Here is a 26485-nt window from a genome sequence, read left to right as displayed (position 1 = left end):
GGTTTTTTTCCTAAGTCAGAATTTAATGACTCCAGAGTTCTCAATTTCTTCTATGTATACTCATTCTATTATGTGCATGTTGATATTTTCAGTCTTACCTGAATATTCCGGAGAAATAGTTCCTGACAGTCTAGATGGAAAAGAGTCTGATTCAGAAGACATTTTAGATGATGTATCCTCTGTCGCAATCGATAGATCCATGCAGTTTTATCTGAATAAGGTTCCGGATGAAGAGGAAGAAACTTTAGAAGACCAACAAGATAAACAAGATGATATACATGTTAAGAAAATGTGTTTTGATCTGAATAAAATGCTATGCTATGGAGATGAAATATCAGATCCTCTAAAACGTGAAGCCCATAGATTCATAACAGAGTATTTTTCGCCGGGTCAATACGATGTTGGAGAGAAATTTTGATCTTTTAATATAACAGTTACGCTGATTTCCTTAGTTTAATGATTTGGGTCGCAGTTGTACGTGTTTATTCTTGATTTAGGGTTAGTAAGCCATAACTTCAAAAAGGAGTAAATTTGATTCATGCTCTCTAGAACTTTGTTTTAACTTCATAAATATTAGAGTTTGATTGTATTTTCTTCTTTTACATCCATGATTGAATGCAGTTTTTAAATGCTAATAACATCATCAAGAAAAATCTTATTGGTAAATTTGTTCACATGAGTTAACATATATAGTTTACAAGTAACTTGTGAATATATTTAACGTAAAACAAATGTAGAAAAAGTGTTACGAGTTTAAATAACAATGATTTAAACATAAGTATCTTCAGTTAGTAATCGTTACTTAAATAGATTATACATAGATGGTTATTACTAAAGACAACAATGGAATATGTGGTAATACGCATTTTGCGGCGGTTTATACGTAACCGCCGCAAAATGCCTAACAAGAAGTCACCGGCGGACATATCGTGGTGTTTTTCAAAAAGATGCCACGAAATGTTAATCTGACCGGCAATATAGCAGCGGTTTCAAGAAAACCGCCGCTAAATGGCAACATGATATCAATATAGCGGCGGTTTGTAACCACCGCTAAATGTCGGCCTGATTGCAGCCCCAACCTTTAACCGCCGCTATATGTGCCGCAATTTGTCTTTTCGCGGCGCATTCACAAAACCGCCGCAAAAAAACCGTCACTATCTTAAGGATTTGTTGTAGTGTGTATAACATTTTATCAACGACTTTGTTACGGTAACTATTCACATAAAATATTTATACATAACCATAATAATAATTGAGAATTATTAAAAAGTTAATATATTTGATAAAGATATTGGCTTTTAGTATTTTTTAATCTGATAAGTCAAAAATTAATTCAAATAAACACTCAATTTTATAAAAGATTTAAAAATATTTAACAGATCTATATAAATTATACTTATTATTCACATGAGTCATTTTATTTACTGAAAAATAAAAATGAAACTTATTTATTTGAAAAGATCACCCACTTTACTTCTGCAGTACTTAAGAAATTAGTCATTAAACTTTTAACCTAATGAATATTCTAATACAAAAAAAAATTAAAGTATAAAATATTAATAAATTATAGTTCAAATAACATCATTTTTCTATAAACATTTGATTACCGCTCATCCACTACTCTAACATGAAATAACTCTTCATATTACAAGAAAAACTTTCTACTATTACAAATGACAAAAGTCGAGTAATAGTCAAATTATTATCTATTTCAAATATCTTAGTCAACAAATTGAATCCTTTGTCTAAAATAGTTTAGACCTCACGACTAGACCTATATTCAATATAATTTCAGGTATTATCCGATAACAATAATATATATTTATATTTGAACGGTGATTTTGACATAAATATATTTTGCATTTTTGGTTGTATATACATATCGTTAACAAATTTAAATTTGCTAACTTAGTAATTGTTCAATTAGTATCACCTGAAACAGGGATGGTTCCAATTGTGGGGCAAGTATTTTTATTATAATTTAAAATTTTTTAAGTAGTATATAATAATAATATTTATTTGTCTTTTTTAAATTATTAAATTTGATCTTATAATAATTTTTTATTCAATTTTTAGTATTTAATTGTCAATTTAAAAATTTTATATTTGATACTTATTAAAATGATAAATTCTCATATTTAAATAAAATTAGTGTTCTTTTTTAAAAATCAATTCAAAAGAATATTATTTATCTTCTTTTGAAATTAGTTTTAATTTTCGCGTAGCAACTATATTAATTGAAAGAATTTTTCTAACTATGAATATCAATAAGAATCGACTTCTAATTGTGTTGGGAAGTGAATTTCAGAATAATTATTTAATAATAATATATTTTAAAAATATAAAACCTAAAACAATAGAATTTTAAATTATATATTATTATTTAAATTTCTATTTTAGTGTTTTAATTTGTATATTAAATATTTTAAAGGCTAATCGTATTTTACAATAACAAAATATAATTATAACAATAATCATGCTATATATACATAAAAAATAACTATCCGTATAAAATATATATTGAAATATAAAATACACATTAAAAATAAATTAAATAACACATATATAAATATATAGTAGTTAATAGATAATTTAATATTTAATTTTTTATGTACATATACTATTTTTATTATAAAAATTATTGTCATTATATAAATTTTATCCCCTCTATCAAAATTTTCTGATTCATCACTCACCTAAAGTAATTAGATTCTATTTTTCACAACTCGATTTTGAATTTCTTGTAACACAAAGCATAAATAACTTTAATTTGAGTTAATTGATCGCATATATGTAATTGTTAGAACTTAGAAGAGTATGCAACTGGATTAGCTCAAATGCAAATAGCGTCTTTTGGATTTTGTTTTTGAGAAGAGATTTGTACTTTTCATGGACGTTTTATAACTAAATTTAATTAAATTTTTTTACAATTATTTTTCTATGTTCACATTTTTTACTTAAGATATTATTTCTTAAAAAAATAAAATAAAAAATTATATTTTTAACCTATTTTTTTATGCAAATTTTTTTGAATTAATTTATTTATATATAAATAATTTAATTTATTTTTAATATATATTTTATACAAATAAATAATATAATAATTAAGTTTTTATATATATTGAATATTAAAATATTATTTATATATTAAAATTAATCATTAAAATTAATTATTAATATATTTATATATAAATATATATATATATATAATTTAATTTATTTTTAATATATATTTATATTTTAACATATATTTTATATTAAAGGGATGATTTTAGTCTACATGTAACATAATAAATATAAAAGAGATGATTGGGAATATATAGGAGGGGAAATGCAGACAAAATGCAGGTGAAACTCAAATTGAAATGAAATTGTAAGAAAGAAAACGCTATAAATATGGAGGCAGGAGGAAGCAGAAAGCTTATGCCAAAACCAAGCCAGGTTAGAAGGGGTAAGGTAAGAAGGTTGCATCGCTCTCATCCCCAAAACCACTTACTACCACCACCATCCACCCTCTTGGCTTGGTTTATTGGCTTCGCTACATGGCCAAAGGCCGCAAGCTCACTACCGCGCGAAGCGACCGCTTCCTCGCTGCCACAACCACCTACTCCCACGTCTCCACCGCCTCCGAAACTTCCGAGTTCCGGGAAGAGGACATCTGGTCCTCGTCGGAGGATCGTGACCGCCACCTCACTCTCTCACATGACGACTGGGAGCCACGCGCCTCTCCCCGCCGCAGGGAGGGCCACTCGCACCACCGCCACGTGGGAGGACTCTCCCTCGCGTTCGAGGACCCCAAGGCCGGGACAAATAATGGCGCCATGACTGCTACCTCCTCCTCGAGGATCGTGCACCAGTACCGCGCGCAGCACGACGCCGTTTCTTCGCGTCGGGGCCGCCACGTGGCGGCGTCTGCGCCAGTGAACGTGCCGGATTGGAGCAAGATACTCCGAGTGGATTCGGTGGAATCGCTGCACGAGATGAAAGATAGTTTTGACGACGAAGACGACGACGACGGCGATTCTGAGATGGTTCCACCGCACGAGTACTTGGCGCGCAGCCGGAAGATGGCGGCGAACTCAGTTTTTGAAGGAGTGGGTCGCACGTTAAAGGGCCGCGACATGCGGCGGGTTCGCGATGCCGTTTGGAGCCAAACCGGTTTCTACGGCTGAACCGCCACGCATAAGGTGGTGAATTGGACCAATTTGCGGTTGAGTTGATTAATATTAATATATTAATATCACTAATCAGGTTTAATGGCTGGTGCTGTGTTAATTTAAAAATTTTGGCATAGTATTAAAAATTGTTGTGGTTAAAATTGGATGAATGAGTTTTGTTGTGGACTACTTGTGGTTCAACAATCAACCCTACGGCCAGTGAGCCTAAACTTATATTTGGATATTGAAGTTCTATGAAGAATCAAGACCGTCTTGAACTAGTACCACTTTAATCTCATCTTGAAAATTAATTATGTGTTGTTGATCCAAGCTGATGGTTGTTTGAATATTAATTATTAAATAAATAGTATTTTAGGATTGGATGAGAACGAGACAAGCGTGAAGGAATGAGGCCGAAGCATCCTCTAATAAACTAAAGAAAGTGTTCAATCAATAGAACTTTGGGTGGTTGGTTCTTATTGCAAATAATCAGAATCACATAAATTCGTACACTATCACTTTTCAAAACAAGGACCTAATTTTATTTGGTTTTTGATTCAACGGGCTAAAGTCACCCGACCAGTCCATTAGGACCATTATTTGTTCAGGGAATTAGAGCATGTTACTTTAGTTGTTTTTACTATAAATATAATAACTCAAAAAAAAAAAAAACTGGATTCGAGAAATTAAAGACACAATAATACATATTACAAGACTTAGTTTAAGTGATTGTTTGAATTGATTAAACGTATGTCCTTAATTTTATCCTAAGAAATGGTGTGTATACTAAATTACTAATGTGGTAGTTGACTTATAGGAGATACATCATACATGCAAAGACTTTGGCTTGAAATCCACAAGGGTTCCATAAAAATGCAGTGAAATGAGAGAATTGTCTTTTCTCTTCGGTAAGTAAAAATCATATGTTCTAACTTCTAAGTACTGTTCGCTCCGATCCATTGCATTAATGCAAACACTAGACTCTAGCAACAGTATTCTGTGATATCATTTTGTTGAAATTGAATGTATATATAATAAACTAATAATAATAATATAACATGCTGTGTGTCAAAAGTAATAATTAATAAATGAAAGATTTAATGCAAAAATTCATTAATCTTTTAACATAATTTTGATATATTGATAATATAAAATATTTTACACAGTCATAAAATTATATTCGTTCTCTTAAATAATTATTCACGTAGTTAACATAAAAATTAATTATTTTTGTTGATGTAAAATTAAATAATTAATACATATATAAAATTATTTTATAAAGACCGTGTATCAAAATTAAATTCTAAAAAAAAAAAAGATAAAACTTGTTAGGAGGTTCTCATAAACATTAAATCCAATTTGATCCAAAAATATTTGTGGACAAAAAAAACGGGTGGCCCACTGAGAGAGGAACAGCAAATGCTTTTAATGGAAAAGGGATGGATGGCGCCACTGGATGGTTACTGGTTAACAAGGGTCCAAGAATGAGAGTGAGCCATATTAAGAGACTGAGTGACAAGCCATTGGTTGCACCTCTTTTAGCATGAAAACGACGCAACTCTTCTACGTTGGGCTCATAACTCCTGTCCCTTTTGGACCACTGGTTTTGTAGAATTGGTGCCAAAGTATGATTGAGATTTTAATTTGTTATTTATAATTTGTGCTACTCTTAGAAATCTATATCACAATCATCGGTCCTTCTATTCCGATAAGCACAGAATGTTTTGACCAATGGAAGCAAAGACGACCCTCTTACTCTCTTTTTAAGGTGGACCATGTTTAAACAAACTACTCTTTATTACATAAAAAAAATATGATTCTTGTATGTTAATTTGGTTTGTACTTGAACCAAAATTTTCATGTTTTAAATATTAGATTCTTTACGAACCATCACATGTAAAATACTTGTAGTTATGCAATTAATTTTACTGTGGAAGTCAAGGAATTCAATAGTTAAGGCTTTTTCTGGTCATCAATAATTCAATACTCATTACTAACTAATTAGTACTATGTCTTTTATGTTTTTTTGGACTGGGTTAGTACTATGGACACCTGAATGAAAAATAAAAATATGGGCCTCGTCCCAGAAATAATTGACCTGCAATTATGATGCCCAACTAAGGCCCTAAATAGTGGAATTCTTTAGTGTTGGGTGTGTGAGTGTATAATATGAACGTATTCGTGATGTAATTCTTAAAATTAGGAGTTCCAATCCATCTAACAAAAAAATTAAAAATTCTCCTGGGACTATATAATAATGTAGAGTGGATTAAAGATTCAGATAGGGTGGCAACACTACCCAAACCCGCGGGTACCCACTCCGCCCCTACCCGTTCGGGACGGGTAATTACCCGTCCCCGCACCGGGACGGGTTTTAACGGGGCGGGTTCTTGGGCGGGGCGGGGCGGAGTCGGGTTTAGGTTAAACCCGCCCCGGTATATGTAATATATATATAAATATATATATTTTTAATATATAATATATGTAACATATATAAAATAATTAGTAAAATAATTATTAATATTATATCATATATAAATTTTTACTTTAATTTATATTATGTATGTAAATGGTGGTTATATAATTTTTAAAATTTTATTTTATTTATTGGATTTAATAATTATAGGGGCGGGGCGGGTACCCGCAGGGGCGGGTTAGGGTTTAATATTTTATTACCCGCGGGTAGGATGGAGCAGGTTTTATGCGAGTTTTTTGTCAGGCGGGGCGGGGTCGGGTAGAGCAAAAACCCACCCCTACCCGCCCCGTTGCCACCCCTAGATTCAGAAGACTGGTCAATAACGGTTTCGTTAGGTAAAAAAAGATTTTTGTAAACAATGTGAACAATAAATTCTAAAATTAATTCAATAAAGTAAAAAAAATACTCCACTTCAAATTATCTCCTAAACCTTAACATTAGAATAACCATCTACACACCTAGTGAATTGAACATCCAATCATTGTTAACTGTGCATGAATAAATCGAATCAAAAGAATAACCATCCAATTAAAAATAATGAACATAATCATTTGCATACCTATTAAATTGAATATCAGACATATCTATTGTTCATATGGTTTAGTATTCTCATTGTCTACCTGTACTTTTTCGGGCACCAATACCGTAAACTACTTCAAGAATCTCTTTGAAGATCATAATATTCTCATCGTGCTTTATACGGAGAATGTTAGAATATAATTAGAATCAATTATGATCAATTAGAATTATTTAGTATATCTGAACATTTATTATAGAATATTACGTCTTTATTATTACGATTTTTTTAGCCCTTATAAATATCCTTCTATATTGTATCATTCGAGACAACTTGAATAGACAATTTGAATACTCACAAACCTTTTTCCTATTGCTCTCTTTCCTCTTTCTAACATGGTATCAGAGCTATGGTATCCTCTTTGAAGAGGATAAGTTGTTTTCCTTGCGGTGAAATTACCGTAGCTTTTGCATTTTTTTTCTATACTTTTTCACCTCACCGACTAGCCTATTTTTTCATTTGCGCTTCCTTCAGACAAGCGGCGTTGTTTTAAATATGTTTCAAACTCAAGTTGTCACTTGAGTTTGAGGAGGATGTTAGAATCCGCAACCTCTTAATTAAGTATGGGGAGACTATGCCATTTAAGCTATTACTCATTGGCTAGTATATGTGAATATTTATTATAAAATATTATGTCTTTATTATTTTATTATTACTATTGTCTTAGCCCCTATAAATACCCTTCTATATTGTATCATTCCAAACAACTTGAATAGACAACTTGAATAATACACAAATCCTTCTTCGAGTTTAATCTCTTGTTTCTAACAGAGAAGACTTATACCCCGTTAGCAGAGGAAATTTCAAGAGGATATATGAGCAGTCTAATGTTGAGGAAATCCAGAAGGCAATCTTCAACATTGGATCATTGAAGGCCCCTGAACCTGACGGATATCCTGCTTTGTTCTACAAAGAATTCTGGGGCTCCGTCGGAAGCAAGGTGGTTGACATGATAAGGCAAGTTTGGATGAACCCTGGTATGATCCAGCACTACAATCACACTCTCATTGCACTCATTCTAAAAAAGTGATCACTTCAAGACAAAGAAAAAAAGTATTCTCACTTTATCACCAATAAGCTCACTAATTCATTTAAATAAGTATCGAGAATTTGAATTATGTCTTGTCCATGCAATAATTTATTGATCAGTAACAAACTCTTAAATAACACTCCAACGTGTGACAAATTAATTATTGAGCTGTTGAATTGAAAAATATTATTAAAAAAATAGTGATAACTTGATTACTAACGTATTATCTGGTGGAAAATTATATACTGTGATATAATTCAAGAAATATTTTGGTTACTAACTTATAATCTGATATACAATTATATTTGGTGTTAACTTGATGACATGATTCCATACTCCATTTCTTGGGGTAACCTCAAAGCAAACTGGGCACAATGTCTGTTGTCTCCTCTTAATTAAGTAATGAAGGATAAATGGTATCCAATGTTTTTACTACATACCAAGTTAATAATGTTATATGCACTACTTTTGTATACACATTTTTTTGTATAGTTTTTATTTTTGGCATTGAAAGTGATTGATAAAAAATTAAAAAGTGAAAATAGATAAAATAATTACTACTATACCATAAAAAAAATATACGTACCAAAAAATGTGTATAAAAAAGCAAGTACAAATATCATTTTTCTTAATATTCGTGACAAAATTTGTATTAAGATGACAACCATATTCAGGTTGCTCATCCGCCCCACGTGACGTTTCTTTCTTTAATACACCCCTACTATTAGTCTATTACGCATCCCACTGAGTTGCATATATTATATATTATATATATATATATCAGTATATGCATGCACGTGTGCATACCGGTTCTTCCAATAATTTTTGTGCCCCAAAAACCCCAGAAATCATTCATTGTTTTATATATACAGGTATTCTGTTGTTATACAGAGACCTACTTACACGCTGTCTCTTTTGCATCTTGAAATAGCCAACACAACAAAAGGATCAATGAAGTAAGTGCACAAAGTATGGCTAAATAATACACTATCAGAACAACAATGTAATAATAAATGGGAAGGCTGCCTCGGATGCTAATAGAGTGCTGTTAAACTGGGATACAGCAGCCTCAGGCTTTCAAAACAAGACAATGAATGCAACTACATGTTTAATTAAAAGATGAAGGCTGAGTTGTCATTAATTGAGAGGTTAATGCTTTGCCAAAAGAAAATTGAAGGCGGCAACAAGCAATAAGGTTATTATTTTATATAACATGATTTGTAGTGCCCTTGGATTTTGAAACAAGAACTCCAAAACAAATACTAGCTACTATAGTATAGTATAATACTGAGTGAAAACTAAAAAAAAAAAAAAGATTGAAATGGAAGAAACCTTGAAAAAGAATTTGGTTTGTATGTAAAACCAGCTACTATCACATACACATGAAAAAGCAACTCCCCAACATTTTGCTTTTCTACAATCAGAAGTTAATAGCAATTTTTGTGGCACAAAATACAATGAAAGGAGAGAGAAGCCGCACGTGGTAACGCTAAAAGGCACCATTTCCTTGCATTGATATCATTGCCAATTTCCATTCTCCTCTCTTCATTCACTGACTTTGATTTCATTAGTCTTCTTTCTCGGTAGAGTGAGAGTAAAACCTCTTCTTAATATCCATGTTTTACTTCCCTTTGCCTTAGGCTGAACTTTTGTGCTTTCCAATGCTCTTTTAACAATCAAATGATCCAATATTTTAGGGTCCATTCTTCATGCCAAGTTGCAACCGTGAACCATTAGGAATTATATCTTCTATATACTATATAATGGTGGAAGATTTTGTTATTGGAAACATTTTAAAGTTGAAGTTTTGATTAGAGGGCATATCTCGTTTTTTGGAATCCAAAACCCAAGTGTTTCAGATAAATTATTAACATAAATCTCAATGGTAGAACTGCAATCCTGTTCAAGCTTGGTCAATGCCTCGGCATTGTGTGTAATAGAGCAAGAAGTTAAGGGAGAGAGTGTCAATGTTGTTGCTGAGATTTCAGCTGAATTAGAAAGAGAAAGGCAGAAGAATTCAGAGCTTATGAAGAGAATATCAATGCTGGAAGCTCAGCTAAGAGAAAGAAACATGGAAACTCAAGTACGATATTACTTTTTTATTTTTGACTCTGCATTTTTTGCTTGTACTTAGCGCTATGTTATATATATATCTATGCATGATAATTCATAATTTCCTACATTGGTTAAACTCCCTTTATGTATTATATGCTACAATAGGGATATCATAAGGCATTAATGTTGTTGAATTATTGATTGCTACTTCTTTAACCAACTGAAACCTTTTAGCTGTAAGATTAAGGCACCATGATCAATTATCCTACTGAGTGAGGAGGGATGGTAAATTAAAAAATTAAAAATCAAGTGTTCAGTTAATATTCCTTGATGATTGAACTTTACTTCAGTTTTATTATTAAAAGGTGGAAATTATTTTATCGAGGATAAAGTACTAAATTAGCCCCCTACGTTTGGGCGTAATCCTGTCTTGGTCCTTAAAGTTTAAAGTGTCCTATTTGAATCCAAAAAAGTTTCATTTAGTCCCACCGGAGGTCCAAGATAAATAATTAACAAAATGTTCTACATGACAGCAAAATAAGAATAAGAACAAGGTCGATAATCTAGAGAATAAGTACAAGTTTCAGAGGCACAAAATCAACCGTGGATGCATCAATACATTTATTTATCATTTTTCTTATAATTAAAATGAAATATTTTCTATAAAACTAAAAAAAATGTTAAATAACGGTTGATTTTGTACCTCTAAAGCTTGTACCTATTCTCCAAATTATCGACTTTGTTCTTATACTACTGTCATGTAGGACATTACGTTAATTATTTATCTTTTGACCTCACGGTGGGACTAAATTGAAGCTAAATAAAATTTTTTTGGATTCAAATAAGACATTTTAAACGTTAAGGACTAAAACAGAATTACGCCAAAACGTAAGAGACCAATTTAGTACTTTACCCTTTTATTGATATCAGGAAAGTCATCATCAACATGCAGGTGCAGCAAGCTCAAAGAAATCCAAAAGGCAAAGGATAGAACAAGCAACTGATGAAGAAGAGAAAAAGAATAATGTCAAAAGTGAAATGGCTTCACAGTACAGACCTGGCATTGAACCAGCAAAGTGCTTAATCAATGAAGCAGACTCTGAATCTGTTGCAGATTTCAATGAAACAGATAGTGATGATGACTGTGATGATAATTATGATGATGATAGAGTTAGTCAAAGACATGAAGAAATTGAAGGCATTACTGAAACTGTTAATGAAAAAAAAGGTTACTTAGCTAGTTATGTGAAACAAGAAGATCATGAAAATCAAAAGAGAAATCATTCGGAGAAGATAGAAATCAAATCACAAGAAGGCACAAAAATTAGAGAGACTGAATTTGAGGTACTTTCATCAAGATTCATCATACATAAATCACAGAACAAAAAACCTCAGAAGGTGGCTTTTAGCCCAAAAGAAGTTAAGAGGATAATAGAGTCTGAAGCCCTTTTACAAAAGAATGCTCAGTCCCACACAATAAGGAAAATCATAGTTTTTTCATCCCTTGGCATAAGACATGGCTGTGAAGATATGTATGAGCTGGACTTGAAGCATTTTAGCATTTTGAATAAAGGAGAACCATATGTATCACCAACAAACCCTGGGGTAAGAGATTGAAATCAGTTTTCAGTTATTTCCATAAATTCAATAGTGTAATATTGATGCATACAACATATTTTCTTGCAGGAGCATGTTTTATATGAGAATCCTAGTGTTCGGAGAAAAATCTTTTATCCAAATCGAGAGAACCCTGTGTTGTGTCCTGTCCAGATACTTGAAGAAGAAAATGCCATGCGTCCATGTGATCCTAGCTGTCCTTCATGCTTATTCTTGTGCATTAAGTATGGTGGAAGGACAAGAAATCTTCCACAAAATGAGTAAGTTTTTTCTTGTTGATCTCAGAAACGTGTAGGTGAAAACTTATAGTTGTTTTTATATAAAGTTAATAGTTGAAAATCGTTAGATGATTCATCTAACAGTTTAGAGTTTAGGGTTTAGTATTGTAGTATTGGATTGATGTGGCAGGTATGTGAGGCAGCGCATGGGAAGAAACAAATTGAAGTCATTTGGGCCAGTTATGTGCCGAATGGGAATGTTGGTTCATATTAGAAGTGGAAGCTTCTTCTTCAAGGCACTTGGTATCACACTTCTGTTTATGGCAGGATTTCCTGATGATCTAGTTCAGAGAGAAACCAAATACCACAACTTAGACTTGCTTCACAAATATTACAGGTTTATCAAAATCATGAAACAGTATATTATATAGTTTCACTTTCTTCATCTAACAAATATAATGGTATCCATGACAGGACTGATGAGGATGCTGATGGGGAGCAGCTGTTTCTTCCAATTCCAATTGCATGTGACAATGTGAAGTAAAAAACTCTAATAATAGTTACTTACATAATGCATTAACATACTCTAATATGGTCTTGTCCTTGCAGGGAAGCCAAAATCCTGAAAACTTGACTAGAAAAACAGTTGCTGCAAAATCCAAGGGGAGAAAGAACACTAGTGATATCTTCAAGCCTTATAGTTCTCAAAATGCCCCATCATATCATCAACAATTAGCAGCACCAAGTCCAGCACAAACTCAATTTGCAATGGCAGCATTTCATTCTATCCCATTCCCATCTCAGATTTCCCAAGATTCTCCTCATCACATGCCAAATCCAATTCTTGCCACTGGTAATCACAATTCATATTATATGCTGCCACCACAACCAGCAAGTACTATTGTACCTGTGATGTATTGGCCTCCACCAAATACATATCTTCATGGACACTATCCTTCCACATATGGATACCAGTTTCTTCCTTGTGCTGCAAGTTACATGCCATTCCACACAACACAACCTAATTACAATCACCCCAGCTGCAGTTCCACCTTACCAAAGTTGTTAGAAGGTGGTGGAAAGAATGATTTAGCCTCCGAACAATGTGACAGCGATACTGATAGCACTGAGGACCATGATGCAAGTGCAACTGCTTCAATGACATTCCACAAATGATTCATTCCGTTGGAAAAATAATCATTCGCATATGGTTGAAGTACCATGATGCATAAGCTTTTCTGTGCAGCTTGTAACTCAAACCTTACTTGTCTTATTTATCATCATGGAAATAATTTTCAACTTTTCTCACTTTGTCCTAATAATCACTGACACAACCTATATCACACACATACACACATATATATAGGTTGGTCAGCTCATAACATCTTGCAGTCAATGGGTTGGGATAATTAAAATGTTACAATATTTTGTGGTCCTGACCCAACAAAGAAAATACGAAGTTATGTATACTTCTTAAAAATTGAACACTAGACACAGTCATACAGCTATGTAATTTAACGAAATGAAAGTCCATATCTAAGTTATTTGCAGCAAAAGGATTTCTTTAAGTAGTAATGTTAATTTGATGTTATGAGTGGAACAGTGGAATGTTGGGCCACCTGAACGATGATGGTGATTCCATTTTCTTGCTTGCACCGCTCTCCTAAGTCCTAAGTCACTTTCGAGTTTTGATTAATGCATTTAGCAGTGGGTCCACTACACAATCAAGGTTGGAAGATTCTTCATCTATGATGTATCCTGTTTTGTTTGTTTTCTTTCCTTAGTTTCCTACCAACTGCCAATAATGTAGTTCACTCCTAACTAAAAATATGCATTTATTATTTTAATACTATCACTGTATTTTTATGATAGGTATTAGGATAATATTAATCATAATTTATTTTTGTTCTGTTAAATTAAATTAGGTAGACTTAATTAATACAAAAATTGAATGTATAACATTAATACATCATATTAAATATTTTAAGTAAATAATCACTGTTGATTATTCTACCCGCCCTTGATTCTGGTGCATTTAATACTGTTAATTAAAACTTGTTGAATTTTATAAACTTCAAATATAAGCAACAAATTTGGAATCTTATGCTTCTTTTGCCCTTTTACCGGTACGTCTTTTTCTTCGTCCTTATCCGCAGTGCTGACTGTAGCATATAACAATGGAAGCTACGCTTGTATACTACAATAATGAATAAGCATGAAAGGGAGCGAGAACTCATAGCACATACATTGAACTGTGACTGCCACGCACCCATGCCATGCCATGCATCATCACATACATACACATACACATACACATACACGACAGGCCCCACATCACATGCATACATTATCATTATCATCATCATCATCATCATCAACATAGCTATTACCCACTATCTTTATTGAATAAAGAAAGAAAGAAAAGCATCTAATTTGTGCAGAGATCTTGAGACACAGCAGCAACAGCAGCAGCTTATTATTTTCACAGAATTAGGCTTAAGAAAGCTAAGGCTCGTCGTCGGTGGTACGGATCTTGTTGGCAAGATTGCACTGCTTTCTAATCTCACCTTTAGAGCCAGTGAGAGGGTTGTTCTCAGACAGAATGGTAATGGCTCTGGAGAATTCCTTGAAGAAATAGTCCTGACTCTTAGCCATTTTCTTCACAAAAGGCTTAGTCCTTTTGTCATGGGCCAATTGGTGATCCACCAGCAAGAGCCCCTTGTTGTCCAAGATGTTCCTGTAGTAGTTGTTGTCCAGAACCATGGGGGTACCACGGTCATTTCTCACATACTGTACGGCCTTTGGGTCCGGAATGGAGTCCGGGCACTTCTTCAGCATGTGCGGCACATGCTCTGGGTTCAGCGCTGAGTCTACCTCCGGGTACAAACGGTGCACCAACTTCACGCAGTGGGTTCGCCCAACGCTGTGTGCTCCTGTGTCACGTTTAACACAATAATCAACCATAATAATCGATTATTAACTCAACATAATAAAATAGAGCATAGTACTAGTTAAATACCAAGTAATGCAACTACGCCGGGAGTGTCGATTCCCATGGCGCCAAACTTATCGAGAACGGAAGAAATGGATTCATTGTGGTCTGGAAGGTACTGTTCAACGACCTCAGCTCTGCTCCTTCTACCATCCCTTCTTCCTGTTTTTAGAGGGATGTAAGGACCTCCTAGCTGCAAAGATTTGTAACTTGGATGTAACTAACAAAAAGGAAGCAAGAATGACAAAGAAAGAAAGAAGAAAGAAAGAATTAAAGAATTGTTACAGAAACAATGCCATCTCTGGCAGAAAGGACAAGGATATCAGCACAGGAAACAACTCCAGGGCACTCTCTCTCCACGGCTTCCTTGATGGTCTCAATGTACCTGAAGTTCCTCAGCCCGAAGCTTCGGTCAGTCTCCTTCTCAGACAAGGTTCTTCTTGTGGAGTCCAAAAGCAGCGATGCATCACATCTCTGCTCTCATAAAACAAGTGTAATTAGTTATGGAAATTGGAAAGGCTGATAATTGATGATCGATTATTACCTGAACAGCACAGTCATGGAAAATGTTCCTGAGCCAGGAGAATGCAGTGTTCTTGTGGCGCTTGTAGAGAAGCTTCACTTGTTCTTTGATGATGTCTTCAGCCTGAGGGCATGTCTCCTTGTAGAAGTTCATAACAAGGCCAGGATCATCTTCTTCGGCAAAAGCCAGTACTGCTGAAAAGGATACTAAAGCTAAGAAGAAGAGGAAACAAGTTTTGGGAGCCATTACTCTTCACTCTCACTCTCTCCGATCCCACTAAAGAGTAGTGACCTACTTTCACTGCTTTCTCTTCTCCTTCTTAAATAACAATAAGACAGATAAATCTGCTAATAAATTACACTACTCTGTCAAGGCTTTAATGAGTTTTTTTTTATTATTATTTATTATTACGGTAATATTAAAAAGACAAACAAATAAATAAAATTTATTTTATTTAATATTTGTTAATTATTATAATAATAAATAAATATTAAATAAAATAAATTTTAACTATTATTTATTAATTTGTTTGGTTACCAAACATTGGTTATTATTATATGAAAGGTGCCTTGGATTGTGAATTTCCGTTATTATTATTTATGAAAGGTGCCTCGGCTTGTGAATTTGATGCCATGTAATAATGATCAAACGCTCGGTGGGACTTCTTATCCTATTTTCGGGTTTGGGTTTAGTTAATAAATGCTTTAAAAATATATGTTAAAGTTATTATTAAGGTTTATTTAGTTAAGATTATAAATTGAAAATGTTCTTATTGAAAATACAAAAAGTTTAAATTGTATTTATTCTGTGTCTATTAAATAAAAATATTTAAAACTTTTACTAATGATAAGTTTATTATGTGTCTTAAAAGTATATATTAGCTAAATTTTTATGAAAAAGTATGAGGAGACAATGTATGTTTTATACAATGTGTACAATGGAGTTAATTTAAAATTAAAATTAAATTATAGGCAACTAATTAATTATTCTATGCCTTTCTCATAGAGTCTTGTCGGTACATTAACGTCACGGTTACCAATCGCTATCGAAAATCGCGCCATTTCGACTAGCGTTGTCGCACAGGCCACCGCCAAGGGAGGACGCGCATATTGTGTGGGTCGAACTAACGGCACCGCAACAACCCAGACGTTCAGCGGTGTGTGCCTTCTTCCCGACAGCATCCTCACCTCCTCTGATGCGCCTTCGCTTTCTCTCATTCCTTCAAGTCTCTTCTCACCGATGATACCACTCTGCTTTTGTCATAACTAGTCCTTTAAAATTATGTTTCACCACAATAATAGTTTCTTCTGTTTATTCATCTTCTTTTTCTATTTTAATGGTCAATTTAGGATGGTCATTTTAGTAGGTATGCAGATGGTTATTTTATTTTTATGTAGATAATTATTTTGATTAGATTGAGTTTAGTTATATATAATTAAAATATGTTAGATGTTCAATTCATTAGGTATGCGGATGATTATTTTTATCCTTAAGTGGATGTTTATTTTTATTAAGGGTGAGTGGCGTGTGGCAAGCCAAGTAGCGACGTTGAAATGGGATGATTATTGATGAAGGTGGAGTGGCCATCGGTTGAAAAAGAAGAGAGTATTGCAGGATTTGTTATTTTTTTGAAATAACAAACTTGATTTTTTAAAAATTTGAAATTTGAAATCGGAGAATTTGAAATTTGAAATTTGATATGAAATAATTGAATAAAAGTTTTTAAATTTATTATTTCGTAGGTAATTTTCATTTTTAACTCATATTGGGCTAAATAAGCAGCCCATTGTACACATTGTATAAATACTCTATTGACTTCCTAGTGGGACTCAATTTTTATTATTAATAGGAATTTTTGTATTTCTATCTTAATAAATGAATAATAAATATATTAAATTTAAATTTTACGTTCTTTTTGTACAAACTCTTTTAATTAATAATGCTTTGAAGTTATACTGATATTTTTGAAACTAAAAGAAAAAAAAAAAAAAAGGCTCCAGTGGGTTTTTGTGAAGCACTTACAGTGTTAGGCTCATTTTTTTTGATATTGAAAACCTGTGTGTGTTATGCTTTATTATGGACACTAGGGGTGCATTACAGCCATGTGGGACAGCTTTACTTCAATCTTAGAAGAGAGAAAACGTACCGTCCGTTTTCTTTGAAAAAAATTTTTGGTGTTACAAATCGGACGGTCCGATTTGTAGAAAAAAATTTTTGAATTTTGGACATTGAAATCGGACCGTCCGATTTTAGAAAATTTTAATTTTTTTTATCTTGCAAAATGCAAATCGGACCGTCCGAATTTAGTATAATATGAATATTTTAACGATCCAAATACAAATCGGACCATCCGATTACTCACCCCATTTTCAGATCGTCCGATTTAGTTACCCTGACACCATACACCAGTATTGCACCCATGTACTCCATAATAATGTCTCACACCATTCCTAGCCCCATAACAAAAATAAAAAGCGACAGTGTTACACAAAGTGCTGAAAACAATGGCTCATGAATGATGTGAAGAGTTCACTGTACCTTATTATTATGGGTTTTTGTGAAGTAGTATAAATAAATAAAGTCAATTCTATGATATGGTGTTTAAATTATCTAAATTATTTTTTAATAAAGTAAAAAAATTAAATATTTAAAATTTATTAAATATTAACTAGTTATTTATTTTGGAAATTTAAATACCATTTGTAAAATACCATAACAATCATCAATAAATAAATAGCATGAAGCTGTTTTCATGCATTCAAAATCAATAAAGCCGAGAAATTACAAAATTATTTCTACAGGCTTGATTTAGTGAGACCATGTTATTCCTTACCAAGTTACCATTATTGCTTAAAAAATAGGTGACTCAATGCAACTATGCAAGCACATTCAGTTTTCAAATGCAGAGTATTGGATTTACTTTACACGCTACGCGGGTGATGGTGTCTTTATTTTAATTGGGATCTTGAGACAAGGAATCAACTAGTATTATTTTAAGCCACAGTAGGATTCAACTGGATGATTAAGATATGAGCAGGGACATGGATGTAAATACAACAGCTCAGAACACAGGAGCCTTTATCCCAGTTCCAATGGCAAGCTCATAGAAGACGTGAGTGAGGACTGAAGAACCATCTAAAAAGGGAAGCAGAAGAAAAGTGTCATCACTCCTAACTCCTAAGCCTGTAAGCCACCCATAACGCGGTCACGTTGACAAAAAGATGGGATTCCCAGAATAGGAGGCGGCTAAATTTGGTGGCTGATGGCGCAGGTTTAGCTTGCTGGCTGCGAAGCCGTAGCAGTAAGCCGTTTTGATCACCGACAATCTCTGTGCAAATAATCAATGGTGTGGGACACCTCATCACACTCATCACCAAAAGTCGCTATTTCCACTTCCACACTGCCTTTCAACTCGGGAAAATGCCACTGTATGCTCTTTTATTTCAAGCGATAAAAAACGTATTTGTCAGATAACTTGACCTTATATGCTCGTAATCCTATATAATGTTGGAAAAATTTTAAATGTTTTTAAAATATTATTTAATAGTTTTAATCGTTAATTTTAATTATAAAAATTATATATAATATATATTAATTAAAATTAATGGTTAAAAATTTAAAACTACGGAAATATAATCATTTGAAAGTTTTTTATATTGTATACTTTATGCAGTTTTCAGTTTTGTGACATGAATATGATGAAACGAAAATTGCAAGATAAGGTTATTCGTGGACTGAGTTGATTGGATACACGTTTTGTTATTCAATTATTCATTGACAAAATGTAAAGAAGGTGTTGTGTCTAAAATCAGGGCCCCAAACTTACATGCACAAGTAGACAACTCATTCATTGCCGGGAAGGAGATAAGCCAAAAATATGAGCTAAGAATACTGCCATCAGACGTAACTACTAACTACGGAAACCTTACTCTCAAGTCTTAACAGTTAACACATCACAATTCACAGCTTTTGAGGACTATCTTCTATACGTAAAAACATGGTTATATATTGAGCCTAGTCGTTCGCTCCGAAGGAATACCAAACCTTGCACGGAAAATTTATCACCGACGGCGACGAGTGTTACAAAGAAGTTATGGATAATTGGATTGCGATCTACTTTTTTTTTTTCTTTTGATCTAGGATAGCGCTAGTTTTGGTTGAATACTGAGATACTATTGGCGATTTGACGTTATACCTACCTATTGGACCCATTGTCCAACTTTATTGTACAGACATGAATGAATTATGTTGCAACAATATCTTGGGCCTAACAACGGAAATTTGGGCTTTAACATGGGCCAAACTCTGCAGTAGAAACATTTTTGACGTACTACCAGAGAATCCAGATCAAAAGAAAAAAAAAATTGACACAAACCTTATATCAATAAAAACCACAAACCAAAAACAGAGAAAACAGTACAACAATTTGGTGCAGAAAAAGATTCCCTCCCCTCTTCTCCCTCCTTTGATGGATAGGATTAACCATTCTAGAACAACAAACTGTATACTGAGAACAAGATGAATAACAGTTACAACATCAACTGTAACACTGTAACTCTAGAAGTATGCAGAACCTGTAATGAGACACAAGTATGCCAATGCATGCAACATCTGCCAGTCTGATAATTGTTAAAGTTGAACATATTATAGCAATTGCTTTTGCTATCCGCACTGATTGCATGAAGAAGGCAGTTTTAAACCTCAGACCACGTCCCAATAGCTATCTTCTGATCTGTCTGCATCTTACATCTGCAACGACATGGCGAATGTGTGGAGCATACCATTTCACCCTCTCTACATGTTCTATTGAAACCTCCCAACAATAACCTGTGGAAAATCATAATGGTGTCGGGTAATCAATATTAGTTCCAGAAATTACATCATCATTTTTGCATTGAGACAAGCTCACTGTACATTTATTTTCCTTTTTGTAATGAAGAAAGGTCTACCTTCAGATCTAGCAATTTCATCTATGGACTTCAACACATGATCAGTCCACTGACGTTCTTCAGTGTCCTTTGTATTCCCATGGACGTGTAATATTCCACCATCTCTCCTGCAACATTGATTTCACGAGAAAGAGTGAAATTAGTTACCAATGGCCCACAAGTGAATCTGAGCTGAATTAAGCTAGCTATTTATGCAATGTAAAGATTTTTCTTGATTGTTCTATACAAATTTTATTACCCCACAGCACAAGTAAAACAGAAATTCTATATGTTTTTAGCTATATGCAATTTTCCAGATGCATAAGTTTCAATCATGCAATTGATAAGATGACAGATGAACCTAAAATTTAGTATCATTATGAATAGAGTTGGTGAATAAGAACTGCTTGGGAATCAGGACGTGCATACATCATCTTAGATAATTTGTATTCATACAATACTTTATTTATTGGATAAGAACGATAAAGTATTTCATAATCAAATTCAAACTGAATGAATAACTTAGCAGCTAATTAGACAGTTTCTCCCTCATTTCATTCATACCTTGATACATAAATAATATGGCAATATTTTAAAGAGAAATATCAACAACTTAAGAAAATTAAGTTTAAGAGCAGGGAACATAGTCCCACGGTCATTTCAATGTCAACCATCCTGGATAATCATTTTGTGAGAAGAATCAAGGCAACGAAAGCAATCATGCAATTACCTTAAAGCCCTGACAGCTGTGACCCAGCTACACTCGCTAGATGGAAGGAGACCAAGAGATACTCTATCAGCCATGTTCTGTAAGCAAAAAAATAGTTTATTGAGTGTTTACAGTGACTCATTGAAAAAGGTAAACAGTCAATGGACCACTAGCCACATGTTTATTCCTTTGATTAATCTTTTCATCCAGCAAAGCTGATTTTACTAAATCTTTTCAAGTAAAAAAGAGAAGATATTTTTGATATGTAAAAATAAAATTAAAGTTACTGTAACAATCATCCCCTGGTATCCTCTGCACAATTTTCTTCCCTTCATCTTCATTCAGAAGAGTATCTCTGATAATATGTCAAAGAAGTGCTTATTTTGTCTTTTTCTCAAGCTAACTATAAATTATCTTCACCGCTAAACCTAGAGCTTGTTTGGGTGAGCTTCTAAGAAAAGATCTTTTTTCGAGTTATCTTTTTTTAAAAGATCTTATGAAAAAGTAAAAGTAATTTTATATTTGGATATCTCATGCAAAAAGATCTTTTTATCTATCAATTATGTTTGGGTATAACAATATAAAAGTACTTTTTTGTTTATTTATTACATGAAAAACATCTTTTTTTAAGGAAAAAATATCTTTTAAGAAAAGATGTAAATTACAGCTTCTCAAAAAAGATGTTTTTTTTTTTATTTTTCTAGTGCTTTTACTTTTACTACTAGAAATTTACCAAATACGCTAAAAAATAAAAAAAGATATTTTTTCATTGAAAAAATATATTTTTTTAACAGAATAATGACGCTCAAACAAGCACAAAAAACAGATCCTCTCTTTTTTTTTTGGGTCATTAGACATGCGATTCTAAGAATAAAGCAAACTATTATAGAAGATTTTTTCAGTTGCTTGTCTTTATTTCCAAATTTGATCCTCACTTGATGTAGTGAGTTGAGACTATAGTATTGAATTATCAGGAGAAGAAAAAATAAAACGAAAAATAAAATAAAATACTATATACCTTGGGGGCCATAATTCGATTATCTCCCTCAAGCACGATACAACGGTCAGCTACAGAGTTAGCTTGTAGATTATGTTTGAGTGCTTCTACCGCATGGGGATTCCACTCACATGCATATACAAGTTTTGCATGGGCCCTGCATAAGACCATGCAATCACACTATAAATAAACACAGGTTAACATAAATAATATTAGAGGGAAGAAAAAGAACCCAAGGAGGTTAAATAGTATTTTTCTCAAATAATACCCCAAACCCTAAGACAGCAAATATTAGAAGAGATTCTGTATAAAACAATGGCATGCCAGTACCAAAACACAGAATACCTGACAAGAAAAGGCAGCACAAAGTAGCCAATGCCAGCAAAGAGATCTACTATAACCTCATCTTTACAATCTAGCCTGGCCATCCGGAGCTTCTCGGATAGATTGCCCCATGAGAACATGCACTTTGTAGCATCAAAAGAATAAAGTATTCCATTTTCTCGATGATTGACCCAACCATTATCTCCAACAAGAATTTGCAATTTGCTATCTCTTGTACCAGTAGCAGCAACAGGGCCCTATCATACACTATTTACTAGTCATTTCAAGATATTTTTTTTCCCATTCCAAAGATCAATCACTACATAGATATTTAATAATAAGGACTGTAAATTCACTACCCTTAACTGAAACTACATACAATGATGATTTAATACAATTTTTAAGAGAAAAATGCCACATTTAGCCTTTATAATCCATTTTCTGTTGGTAATTTCAGTGTTTTCTATATCTGTGAAAGTCATATCAGGAAATCCTTATCCTTGACATAAATTTTATGCATGCCACTTCAAGAAGATATCTTTACAAAAAGGGAAAATAGAAGAAAGGATCATATGCATGGAAAATAATAAATCAGTAGGATGAAGTTCGTGGAAGAAAAGGCAAGAATATAATATTTATGCATTTTTCATGCATGTATGATTTACTTGGCGAGCAAGACGATGGGCCTTAAGTGATTTGGCAACAATGGGCCAAAGCTCCTCTGCGATGGAGTCCCACAAGGAATCCTTGAAAGAAGCCGCTGGAACTATGACAATATCTCCAAGCCGATCCCACCTATAAGTCATAAAAGATTACTAAATAAAATATACAAAATTAGAGGAAGCACATACAAGAACAAAAGACATAAAAGCACAAAAATAACTGTGAAGATAGCGATCATTAGAGAAACAATTTTAATGAAAGAACCTTGTTGGCAATTCCTCTAGAAGCGATTCCGGTAGGCCTTTATGTTTAATCAAAGATGTTACAGCTTCATTCATCACTTTCAAAGGGGACTTAGCAGCTTTTCTTACTTCAACAACCTCGTCTACCAACATAATTGCACCATATTCAACAAGAAGATTCAATCCTTCAGAACAGGACAACGCATTTAACGAGTATCCATCTCGATTATGTGGTTTTGAGAAGAGAAGTTCATTATTTCCATCAATTGCATCAGCTGAATGATGAATCCTTTTATTAAATAAAGTAACAAATCCCTTACGAACAGGAAAACGGATATGCATTCCACCCTCTTCAGAGCATGCCTTCCTCCCCAAGTCTAACCATCCAAATTTCTTCAATATGTCCTTCCCTGATTTGGCATATTTCTTTTCTAGTTGCAGGACATAATGTGATGCAATCTTCTGACTTTGGTTACTCAAACAAAGTAAGGCACCATTAAGATCTGATTTTTCATTTCCCAATACATTTGGTGCATGTACAGGTTGGGATCCTTTAGAATGTTCAATCATATTCCCGTTTGTCCGTTCCCTCTGTATATTCATATGGTTGTCCTGATTCTTGATGGGCAAAGGTTCATCATGTGAACATGTTACATGGAGCAAGTTGACTTTTGCTGGCTCACTAAACTTGGTTCCAAATGCATAGCATGCTGCACCACCACCAACAATAACAAGGTCATTGCCAACAACGTTAGCTGTACTACGCACAAACAAATCTTTACCAACAGAATTAAGGGTAACATGCTTCCATAGACGAAGCTTCAAATCAAGTAAAGCTAACTCCTGACAATTTTGTCTGACTGGGCAACCACCAATAATGCCAAGAAAATTTTTATTCACAAACATTGAGTGTGAGAACCTAGCATGTGGAATCCTTCCAGCAGTCTTTTCCTTCTTCCACTGACACTTCTGAACATCAAATCTATATAAATCTCCAAGTGCTTTCCCACCAGTGTATCCACCAAACATATAAATCTGAGAATCAGATGCCACCATTGCATGAGAGTGGCGTGCACAAGGCAAGTCCCCACTAACTGGTATCTCTTTCCATTGTAAATTTTGTGTGTCAAGAATATAAAAGGAAGAAAATATAATATCGGTGTCAAGTCCTCCAAATACGTAGATATTCGAACCCACCACAGCTGCAGCATGACGATGTCTATACAAAAAAACATTCACCTTACACTGTTAAAATACAATGAAAATATTGTTGCCAAATCAAGCTACAGCAAACATGTTGATATACAACTTAGAGATTCAACAAGTTGTAATGGACAGAATTATAATATATGATTCCATAACATATAAACCATAAACAATTATCCTGAATAATCTATATCAAGCATTCCCGCCCCCCCCCCCCCCCCCCCCAAAAAAACAAAACTAGACAGTTGCATCATAACTGGCTTTCATTTGAACTGGAGAAGGTACAATAAAAGAAAACTGTAAATAATTACCTGGGAGGAAAGACACTACCGCCACATTGATGTAACCTCCAATAATTCTTAGTTGTATCAAGGATCCATACATCACTCAGAATTTTATCAGGACCAGTCCGACCTCCAATCACAAACATGCAATCTCCAACCAAGGAAGCTGTATGGCCTAGTCGTGGGGATGGAGACTCACATGCAGGAGTGCTGATCATTTCAAGATTGCCAGAACATGGATCAAGCAGCAACAAATCATCTCTTCTTGCATGTCTCCCTGGCCCTCCAAAGCCACCAAATACAACCACCTTGCCATTATCCAATGCACAAGCTGAATGGCCCCATAGAAAAAGTTTCTCCACTGGTTCACCAACAACTTCAACATGTGTAACTGGCACATTACAAACAGGAGAACCAACAAATCCTGCCAACCATTCAAAGATTCAGACTTTTTGATTGATATTTAAATGGAAAGTTGTCCTGCAATCAGATACATATCAATATGTATCAGTATAATTACCCACGCATTTCATTACCATATGATATTAATCATAAAGTTAATATATCTATAAATGTGGTGCTACAAAACATAAGCAAACAGCAGCAGCAACATGATATTCTAATCAACAAGTTCAACAGTTTAAGCCACCAAAGTGAACGGTTTCATCAAATACCATCATACTGAAATATCAAATACCTGAATAGGTGTCTCCATTCTCGGTTCCTGACCGAGACTCATCCTCAACTTCATAATGATCACAATTTGGCAGTAAATGGTTACCGATATCCGCAACCACAGGTCCTCCTCCAAAACCATTGGAATGCTGCAACACTGCAAGGAACCTCTCAGTTCTGTTCCTATTAGCTTCCATCTTGTCGTTTGCGACCTGAACAAGATACCTAACATACTCAGGGTTCACCATAATCTTGCCAGTGTCCCCTAACGGCACCTCCAACCGTATCGAACAGCGAATCGCTATGATTACACGCTTGCTGGCGTTGGTGATGCCAGATTCCCTGAAACCACATGATATTGCGAGCCACACCAGCGACTGAGCGGAAGAAAGATCTTTGCACTCGACGGCGATGATGAGGGGCTCGAATCTGAAGACGAGTTCGGAGGGAACGGGTGAAGACTGAGTTGACTCGGAGGTGGGGAAGAGGAGGGAATGGAGGGAGTCGGTATCGGCAGGATCGTGGGAAACGAAGAGCCAGGTACCGCCTCTGGCTTTCTTCTTGGGAAGCGTTGAAACGGCGTCGTTTTGAAGAGGCTGAGAGAGGATTGAGATTCTGCCGGAGCAGGAGCTTGTAGTGAAGTAGAAAGGGTGGTTGTTGAGTGCATTGATGAGAGGTATTATTGGAATGTCCAAACTGCCCTTTGGAGACTTGTCGTGCTCGGTTGAGTTCAACGATGATAGTGTTGCCGCTTTTCTCTTCTCAAACTCCATGCTTGCTGCTCAGTCTTCAGCTGTAACTGTAAAATGTAA

General features: G+C 34.2%; 4 protein-coding genes across 5 annotated transcripts; 2 read left to right on the top strand and 2 right to left on the bottom strand.

Annotated features, from left to right (window-relative positions):
* Positions 1–3313: 3313 nt before the first annotated feature.
* Positions 3314–4441, top strand: LOC112722929 (protein S40-6). Its single transcript, XM_025774121.3, has one exon. The coding sequence runs from the start codon at positions 3543–3545 to the stop codon at positions 4170–4172; it is 630 nt and encodes a 209-aa protein (XP_025629906.1). The 5' UTR covers positions 3314–3542; the 3' UTR covers positions 4173–4441.
* Positions 4442–9591: 5150 nt separating this feature from the next.
* Positions 9592–13438, top strand: LOC112722927 (uncharacterized). Its single transcript, XM_025774118.3, has 6 exons — positions 9592–10323; positions 11226–11900; positions 11982–12172; positions 12321–12527; positions 12605–12665; positions 12740–13438. The coding sequence occupies exons 1-6, from the start codon at positions 10123–10125 to the stop codon at positions 13304–13306; spliced, it is 1902 nt and encodes a 633-aa protein (XP_025629903.1). The 5' UTR covers positions 9592–10122; the 3' UTR covers positions 13307–13438.
* An 864-nt stretch (positions 13439–14302) lies between these two features.
* Positions 14303–16495, bottom strand: LOC112722928 (peroxidase 42). The gene is made up of 4 exons (XM_025774120.2): positions 15667–16495; positions 15408–15596; positions 15150–15315; positions 14303–15063 (listed from the first exon to the last, which is right to left on the bottom strand). The coding sequence occupies exons 1-4, from the start codon at positions 15889–15891 to the stop codon at positions 14636–14638; spliced, it is 1008 nt and encodes a 335-aa protein (XP_025629905.1). The 5' UTR covers positions 15892–16495; the 3' UTR covers positions 14303–14635.
* A 3514-nt stretch (positions 16496–20009) lies between these two features.
* Positions 20010–26475, bottom strand: LOC112722926 (tRNA wybutosine-synthesizing protein 2/3/4). 2 transcript variants are annotated; one of them, XR_011867926.1, is made up of 9 exons: positions 25696–26475; positions 25026–25422; positions 23531–24727; positions 23269–23398; positions 22625–22870; positions 22301–22436; positions 21304–21380; positions 20595–20701; positions 20010–20472 (listed from the first exon to the last, which is right to left on the bottom strand). XR_011867926.1 is itself a non-coding variant. In XM_025774116.3 (9 exons), exons 1-9 carry the CDS (start codon positions 26444–26446, stop codon positions 20366–20368), a joined length of 3138 nt encoding a protein of 1045 aa, XP_025629901.1. In that variant the 5' UTR covers positions 26447–26475; the 3' UTR covers positions 20010–20365. The 2 variants fall into 2 exon arrangements, 1 of the variants encoding a protein (XP_025629901.1); XM_025774116.3 differs by having other exon boundaries at positions 22625–22860.
* Between the last annotated feature and the right edge of the window lie 10 nt (positions 26476–26485).

This window comes from Arachis hypogaea, chromosome 11 (genome assembly GCF_003086295.3).
Source record: "Arachis hypogaea cultivar Tifrunner chromosome 11, arahy.Tifrunner.gnm2.J5K5, whole genome shotgun sequence".
Taxonomy (NCBI): Eukaryota; Viridiplantae; Streptophyta; class Magnoliopsida; order Fabales; family Fabaceae; genus Arachis; species Arachis hypogaea.
The sequence above is the reverse complement of the archived record's forward strand: the minus strand, read 5'-3'. Positions and strand labels throughout refer to the sequence as shown.

Excerpts from the sequence above, each read along its gene's own strand:
- LOC112722927 (XM_025774118.3), top strand. The coding sequence starts at position 10,123 with ATGGTAGAACTGCAATCCTGTTCAAGCTTGGTCAATGCCTCGGCATTG. Across the intron at positions 12,173-12,320 it reads AGAAATCTTCCACAAAATGA|GTATGTGAGGCAGCGCATGG; the intron begins GTAAGTTTTTTC and ends TTGATGTGGCAG. Across the intron at positions 12,528-12,604 it reads TTGCTTCACAAATATTACAG|GACTGATGAGGATGCTGATG; the intron begins GTTTATCAAAAT and ends TATCCATGACAG.
- LOC112722928 (XM_025774120.2), bottom strand. The coding sequence starts at position 15,891 with ATGGCTCCCAAAACTTGTTTCCTCTTCTTCTTAGCTTTAGTATCCTTT. Across the intron at positions 15,597-15,666 it reads TCCATGACTGTGCTGTTCAG|AGATGTGATGCATCGCTGCT; the intron begins GTAATAATCGAT and ends TTATGAGAGCAG. Across the intron at positions 15,316-15,407 it reads CCAGAGATGGCATTGTTTCT|CTAGGAGGTCCTTACATCCC; the intron begins GTAACAATTCTT and ends AAATCTTTGCAG.
- LOC112722926 (XM_025774116.3), bottom strand. The coding sequence starts at position 26,446 with ATGGAGTTTGAGAAGAGAAAAGCGGCAACACTATCATCGTTGAACTCA. Across the intron at positions 23,399-23,530 it reads CTAGAGGAATTGCCAACAAG|GTGGGATCGGCTTGGAGATA; the intron begins GTTCTTTCATTA and ends TATGACTTATAG. Across the intron at positions 22,861-23,268 it reads CCCATCGTCTTGCTCGCCAA|GGCCCTGTTGCTGCTACTGG; the intron begins GTAAATCATACA and ends AGTGTATGATAG.
- LOC112722929 (XM_025774121.3), top strand. The coding sequence starts at position 3,543 with ATGGCCAAAGGCCGCAAGCTCACTACCGCGCGAAGCGACCGCTTCCTC.